The sequence below is a fragment of the Chrysochloris asiatica genome, unplaced genomic scaffold (assembly GCF_000296735.1).
Source record: "Chrysochloris asiatica unplaced genomic scaffold, ChrAsi1.0 scaffold00015, whole genome shotgun sequence".
NCBI classification, from domain to species: domain Eukaryota; kingdom Metazoa; phylum Chordata; class Mammalia; order Afrosoricida; family Chrysochloridae; genus Chrysochloris; species Chrysochloris asiatica.
In genome coordinates this window covers 265,349-273,467 of record NW_006408533.1, presented here as the reverse complement: position 1 = coordinate 273,467, position 8,119 = coordinate 265,349, and the positions used below count along the sequence as shown (strand labels likewise).

General features: G+C 44.6%; 1 protein-coding gene across 1 annotated transcript in view; it reads right to left on the bottom strand.

Annotated features, from left to right (window-relative positions):
- CABLES1 (Cdk5 and Abl enzyme substrate 1) overlaps positions 1-8,119 on the bottom strand; it is a 139,740-nt gene that overhangs the window by 40,164 nt on the left and 91,457 nt on the right. Inside the window, exon 4 of the mRNA XM_006835117.1 lies at positions 4,684-4,761. Within this exon, the coding sequence (XP_006835180.1) occupies positions 4,684-4,761 (78 nt within the window). The remainder of the gene's footprint in view (positions 1-4,683; positions 4,762-8,119) is intronic.

The window sequence follows — 8,119 nt, the reverse complement described above, 5'->3', positions numbered from 1 at the left end:
TCGGAAGTAGTTTGTCACTCTTCCTTCCTAGTCTGTCTTTGTTTGGAAGCTCATCTGAAACCTGTCCACCATGGGTGACCCTGCTGGTTATTTAAAATATCGGTGGCATAGCCCTCAGAATCACAGCAATTCAAACTACCACAGCACGATAGACAGATAAGTGGTGGTTGTGTGGTCGCTGTTAAACACGAATCTCCTTGCGCTAAGGCCTTTAAGTCTAGCTCAAAGGTGGGATTTCCATCCTTGGATGTCGCGTCAGTCAAGAGGCGGAAGCACAGCAAGGGTGACAGGGTTGTAATGAGACGCTTTGGGCTGCGGTTGTGAGTCTCTAATCCCCAAAAGAGCTCCAGCTTAAATAAATTTTCTACAGTGGAAAGGTATTCATCAATATGTACGTATTAAAATAGCTTTATATGTATATGTTGTTTTTGTTAAGTGCCTACCTTCAAGTCAGTTCTGAATCATAATGACCTTATATAGGATTTCCAAGAAGTGGCTGGTGTGTTTGAACTTCCGACCTTGTGGTTACAGTCCAGTGCGTATCCTATAGCGCCACACCATATAGTTTATTAGAATAGATGTTTTTACTACTTGACCTAATTTTTATTACTTGACCTACTGCTTTTATTACTTGACCTAGTAAACAAAGACTACTATGGTAGATGGAAATTCTTGATAAATAGGATGTTTGCTGATTTAAAAATTGAAATAAAGTAAAATGTTTCTTCATCCCAATGATAAATTAGTACATTTTGGATTGTGTTCCTCGTTTCTTCCCTTTTTTTTTTTTTTTAACTTTTATTGTGAATTGAGTGATAGTTTACAGGAGAGGGCTTCAGTTTTGCATTCAACCAATCATATTTTGTTTCACTGCAATGAGTACAATCCCTTCCATGTACCATCGGTTAACAGTATTTCCCTCTGTTCCTTCTTTTTTTTATTGATGTACACAAAACTCACAGAAAATATATATTCGTTTAAATGACCAAAGGGCTAGTTTCTTATGCAAGGACTGAAGTAGAATCTGTTGCGGAAAGGGGCGTGTTCTTTCTTCTGTTAAGTGCAACAGAAAATCCAGTTGTTATTTATTATAGAAAATTAAGCTTTCTGTACCTGGAGTGTCCATATTTGTAAAATTCAGAGGAGGTCTGAAGGAGCCTTGGTGGCACAGTGGGTTAGGCACTGGGCTGCTAACTGAAAGGTCAGTGGTTCAAACCCACCAGCTGCTCTGTGGAGGAAAGATGAGGCAGTCTGCTTCCAAAAAGTCTGGCAGTACTGGAAACTCTGTGGAAAGGGCTGCCACAGTCAGAACTGACAGGATGGCCACAATGGCAGTGGGTACAGTGAGGAGTAGCAGCTCGGATGGCACAGGGTTAAGCGCCTATCTCTTAATTAAAAGGTCAGCTGTTCGAACCCACTAGCCACTCCACGGGAGAAAGATATGGAGGTCAGCTTCTATAAAGATTTTCAGCACTTAGGGTTTCCATGAGTTGGAACTGACTCAACAATGAGTTTGCTTTTGATTTTATTGGGTTTTAATTCTTCCCCCTCAAAGACACCTTTCAGCTGTAGCCACACACACTCATCTTTCTTCTCCATCCAGGGCCAACAGGCAGTACAGATGACTGCACTCATGACCCCCTCAGGAGACACAAAACAGTGGTCAAGGAGACCCAGGCACTGACAGACACACACCAGGACCCTATCACTAGCTACCGTCCAGCTAGAACGTCCCAAGGTTTTTGAAAACACAGAGTCATAAAGATCCACAAAGATGCTGAGTCTGGATGGTTTTGGTCATCTTTCCAGGGTAATTTAACTTTTTCGATTCCTACTGGCTTTGTAAAAATGCTATCATCTTCAAATGAGTTGTGCAAGGAAGTCACTGACCATCCCCACTCTCTAGAAGAGGAAATGGAAGTTCCCCACACTGACCCCTACTTTGCTCTTTCTGTAAGAAACACAGGGTCCTTTAAAAGTGAGACCCACACTTATGTTGTGCCATGTCTTCCTGCATTAGGAAGCTTGTTCAGTCAGCCTTGAGTCCTGTTAAGCTCTGTGAGGCAGAGATTATAAAAGGTCCATTTCACAGAAGGTTTTTGGTGAACATGGAACTTGTCTCGCCTGGAAAAACCCAGGGCTGCAGAGTTGGGCTCAAATTTCTGCTCTGGAAACAAAGTCCATGTTTGAGACCTCAACTATTAAGGATCAGTGACCTTATCTATAAAGCAGAGGTAAGTGCTTGGGCACCATAGTGAGGAGACCCCAAACTTGGACATGAGATGACTCTGAGAAGGGAACTAAAACTAATACTTCAAAGACGAAAACACGAAGAAGCCAAACTCTCTTAAAGAAACAAGTCCTCAGACAGTAAGACTAGACAGTAACCTGCCTGGACATCATTACAGGCATTCCCAGATCCCTTCTTACAGTGTGTCTATGAGCTGGCTTTGTAGACAAGACGGAATAGGTGCATACTGTCCTTACTTATTTAGTGTTATTTTAATGCAAGAAGAGGCTCTATTAAAAGCTGCACTCATAGTGCAGGTGACTGAGATGAAGCAGGGTTGATTCAATTGTTTCAAAATGAGGGTAAATTTATGTAATTTTAAAAGGCAAGTATAAATTGTCTGTCTGTAAGTCAAACAACACTCGTAACCCAGGGACTTACTGTATTTAAAGCTATAATTAATCATAGGTCTAATTTTAATGTTTTTCCTCCCAGGCTAAGTTATAAGTTCCAGGAGAGCAGGAACCAGCTCCGCCTTTCACTGACTTCACCCTAATGCTCAGTCACATAGTAAGCACTCAATAAAAGAATGAATGGGATGTGTCTAAATAAACACTGTGTCGATTAGAAAGGGTGCAGGTAAGCAAGGGAAGTAAGGAGGCAGACACTGGCAGTGCTTATCCAAGCCCTGTCTAGGTGAGAGGACGTTCTGGCAAGCAAACCGAACTGTCCAGTCTCACCAAGAAGACCACCCTCTCAAGGAGTCCAGCATCAGCCTGTTTGTGTCTGGTATCGTACACATTCAATTTTTCAATTCCACTTGTCTGATTCCAGTTCTAGTTAAGCAGCATTCTACTGATGACTCAGGTCCTGCTGGAGGTATGCTTATGGGCTGGTTGCCATCTGGGCCCTGGGCCCATCATCTGTAATTAGATAAACTGGCCAAAGGATCATAGGCACCAGGTCTGAGCTGATGCCAGCTGGTTTCCCCAAGAAACAAGCCCGCTCCTTATGGGCAGCCAAACCCGGGGCCATGACAGGTTGATAAGGTAAAGAAAGCCTTCCCACTAGCCATCCCAAGCTTATCCTTTAACCTCTGAGCTATACGATTTACTGCTACTTTTTCTAGAATACATACTTTGCAAAGTTGTTCTAAGATGCAGACAGTGCAAAGGGCCAGTACAAGGTAAGCACTCAATAAATAGTAAGATTACTATTGCTTTTTATGACACATAGCAAATAAATGGCTGGGTAAGGATTCCACAAAGATGTCTTACTTTCTGCCCTATGGAGCTGACAGTCTAGAATATGAGTATGAACCTTGATGAACTGAACACGTCAAAGTCTGATAGGTCTGTAGAGGAAAGGGAAGACAGTGGTGCGTAGGAACCACAGGGGTACAACTCATGGAAGATGAAAGATGAGTAACTTGTGAATCGGGACTGGGACCCCACTGTCCTGTGGAAGGGGCAATGGTAGTATGTGGGCAATTCATATTCAGTGAGCAGAGGCCGCAGCTAGCATCCTACAATGCTCCCGACAGCCCTACATAGTGAATTGTCTTGAGTGGTGCAACCGGTTAATATGCTTGACTGTTAACGGAAAGGCTGTGTGGTTTGAGTCTAACCAGAGGAGCCTCAGAAGAAAGGCCTGGTGATCTACTTCTTTAAAAAACCAGCCACTGAAAACCTATGAAGCACAGTTCTATTCTGATACACCTTTGGTTGCCATGAATTAGAATGGACTCACTGATAACTGGTTTAGGTACCAACGACACCACTTGGATGAGCACCAGGTCTGCAGGGAAAAGGGGGAGAGGGTAGGTGAGCCACAATTCAGATGAGGAAACGGCACAGACTCCGGGGCAGCGAAATGGAGAGAAGGCTTTGTAAGGACAAGTCATCACTTCCTACTGTTTTTGGAATGAAATGAGGGGCTCCTTGCAGAGTGGAGAGTGGCCCTCTGGTTTGTAGCTAATCACACATAATCTGTTCCTGGTACCACTTTGCTTTCTCACTTCTTAGCAGGGGCATCTCCAGCTTGTTGGTCAGCTTCCTGACCCCCAAGCCCAAGATGCAAGGAGGTAGAGCGGCCACAGGGCTGGGTCTGATTTCTTTCCTGACCTACCTTTCTCCAACAGTCTCCATGGCCCTCAGGAAAGTGGTGCCCACAGCCTACTCTGGCTTCACAGTATGGGCAGAGGTGACAAAATGCACATTCAGAAATAGCAGGCAATGGCGTTGCCACAGACACACACATGCATGCATGCCAAAACCAAGGACGCTTTCTGGCTGAAAAGAAAGCGGAACATCTTTCCTTTAACATTAATGAAGACTGAATTTGCGGAGTCAAAGCAAGGCACACTCTTGAAAATGGAGAGGGCGGCACACCATGTAGAGCAGTGCCAGAACTTTCCACCCAGAGAACAACGAAGCATGCATGTATATACATACCCGGCTTGGGTACTGTCACGATACGGCAGCACTGAAAAGATACTACAGAAGGATCTTCTGCCACTGATAAGGACTATTCTAAAAAACAAAAACAAAACAAAGAACAAACAAGAAACAAACTAAATACAAAGACTCTCATATTAAAAAAAAAGGCATTAAGGATTCATTGACTTCAGAGTAGTGTGTTTGCACACTCCCGCCACCTCCTCTGCCAGATGGTGTTTAGCTTGCTTCAAAAAATGCGACCAAGCTTTCCCTGAGGGGAGCAGTGCCACCTCCCCTCATCTAAAAAGTCACAGGTGAGCACCCATGAACCCCTGCTCTCAGGAGGCGCTGCCGTGGGAGCAGGCACAGTGGAGAGTCCGCGGTGGTCCGGGCTGGGCTCTCAGTTTTACCATAGAGAATCCCTCGATTTCCGTTCCATAGTCAACAATGCCAGAGCAATGGTGCCAAGGACTGATGAGCCAGAAAAACAGTCATTTTTTTTGCCTCCAAAATGCAAATCAGCCTATCAGGCATTGAACTTTCATCTTTGTTGTTGGGGGTTTGAGATGAACTCATACATCTTCTACTTCATGTTCTAATGACCTAACAGTCATTAGGTGTTTTATATGCCAGCAGCAAATAAGCTAGGCTTAGAGAATAAATGAAGGGAACAATTACATAATCAGTCTTAGCCTCCCTTCCAGCTATAAAGATAACTTCTGTTAATAGTTCTGCGCAATGCTCTTATGCAACCATGCCGCTGTTGTAAAGTGCCGTCGAGTCGGTTCCGACCCATAGCGACCCTGTACAGGGTTTCCGAGGAACAGCTGGTGGGTTTGAACCTCCGAGCTTGTGGTTCAAACTCACCTTGCAGTCCAGCGCATTATCCTGAAGCGCTACATCATAGGGACCTTTTAAAAACAACAACAACAAAAAAAAAACCATAAAAAAATAAATGCCTCAAAAGTATTTATCTAGGTATCTGAGAATAACTTTTGCCACAGAGAATTGTTGATGAAAAGATGGAGAAATGAGTGTGTGGTGGGGATTAGAAAACAACATCCTTCTTTAGCACCATTTATATACATCATATATAGAATTTATTTATTTACTTTTGCCATCTTTCCACCCATAATATAATAAAACTAGAGGCAAAAAAGACCCTCAATATTCAATGCATCAAGGTTTGGGATCTTGCTTTTAGCTTCTGATTATTAAATTGCCTACACGCCCCCAAAGAGTCCTGGTGTGGCGCTGTGGGTTAAATGCACTAGACTGCAAAGTCAGTTTGAACCGTAAGGTTGGCAGTTCAAGCTCACCAGCTGCTCCTCAGAAACCCTATACAGGATCACTATGGGTCAGAACTAATTTGATGGCATTTAACAACAACAACATCCCTCAAGGAAAACTCAGATTCCCTGGCATGGAAAACCAGGCTCTTCTTGCCTCTTCAGCCTCAACTTGCTATAGCATCTGTTCATGTTAAAGCAACCCCTCCTTTAAAAACGATCCCTTCTGTCTCCACTGCCCTGCCTGTTACCCAGAGTGTGCACAGTGAACTCATGTGTATCCACTGTATCTCTTGTTGGTTCAGTTCCTCTGAAGAAGCCTAACAGAACTACCTGTCCGCTGTTGAAAGGGCAGAAGCAGCATGTCCACGACTTGAGGGCCAAGGATTGAAATGACTCATGATCACATCCTCCTAAACACCAGCTGGGTTTCTTGGGCTCTCACACATGGACCCCAGAAATGCTCAGAGGAACTGACGCAAACCAATACTATTTAGGGACTGATTATGTGCCAGATTCTAAATGCTTCAACTGATGAGGCATGAGACATGAGCAATGTGCTCCCATGCATGGTGGTCTAGTGATGGCTGCCGGAGACATGACGGTGCTCTCTGTCACAGCTCAAAGGACACAAAGGGCAGTCCAAATCGGATCCCGGGTGGGGTGGGGTGACTGTGCACCCTGTTTACGCTACCAATGACATCTTCTTCAACCAGGTTTGCTAAGGTGGCTTTCCAAGCTGGCCTGTGGGTCAGGGAGATAGGTCCCAGGCTCATGAAAGTCTGATATTAGACCTCCAAACTTCCACTAAAGCTCAGACTGGGCCCTGTTCAGACAGAAAGATAGAGGCTCTTCATCCCTGCCTTCTGTCCACAAGGACAAAAGCCTACCACTCCTCACCGCTCCTGTCACTTCATGTCACTGTCTTCTGCAACATAGGGAAAGGACTGTGTTGAAGAAACCCAACTAACTTACCATTACTACACTTCCCCATTCTCACTGCTAATGCGTCCCTCCTTCCAAACCACATTTGTGTGGGCATTTTGGACAGAATGAGAAAATATAAATACAAGTGACATGCAAGTCTCCTTTCCAAAGTTCCAACCACGAGATGCCTTTTAGTAGATGGGCTGCAGTCATCCGTTACATGAGCCGTCACATCGTGGGGTCCTCATGCACATGTGAAAATGAACAGTTCCGAATAAGCACTGTTCCCAACCATTCCTGTAGGGTTGGCTGTTCTCAAGAAGCAGCTGGACGGCAGAGGGCAAAGGAAGAGTGGAAGGAGGCAGTGTCTTTAGGCAGTTGGCTTTCACTCTCAGGTCCAAAGATCTCACAGATTCCCACTTTCTGCAGGGGCCACGGCAGCTCTGCCTCACGTAGTGTGAGAGGGATTCCAGGACTTAGAGCAGGCGAATATCAACAATTGGCAAGCTTTAGTCTTCTCTGTTTTCAACACTGGCAACTTTCAGCAGCACCTTCTAAAGGCAGAGGAGGCCTATGGTACACTGATTAAGAGCTCAGCTGCTAATCGAAAGGTTGACAGTTTGAACCCATCAGCAGTTGCATAGGAGAGGAGTAGACCGGGTGATTGGTTCCTGTAAAGACTACAGCCTTTAAGATGGGGTGATTCTACTATCATATATAGAGTCTTGGTGTGGCACTGTGGGTAATGCACTGGACTACAAGGTCAGTTTGAAGCACAAAGTCAGTGGTTCAAGCTCACCAGCCTCTCCTTGGGAACCCTATACAGGGTTGCTATGGGTTGGAACGGACTTGATGGCACTTAACAATGCCACCACAGAGCTGCTATGAGTTGGAATTGACTCGATGGCCCAAAACAACAACATTTAAGGCAAGTCCCCTGTGACCAACTGTTACGTTTATCTGGGAATTTGCAACTTTTTTCATTATAAGCATCCTAACAGAGATGTGCAAGAAGAAACTGGTTTGTTTACCTACTGTGTGTGCTTCTGTATTTTGGGGAGAATTAAGTCAGATGCTAGGAGATCAAGAATGGCACACAAGTAAACTTCATTTCCAACAGGCCTTGAGGACTGACCACTTTCGGGTCTGTGCCTCCAAATATTGTAGCTGATTCTTTTATGTCCAAATGTCAGAAGTCCACAGAATTTTCCCAGCTGTGACATGTAACACTGAGC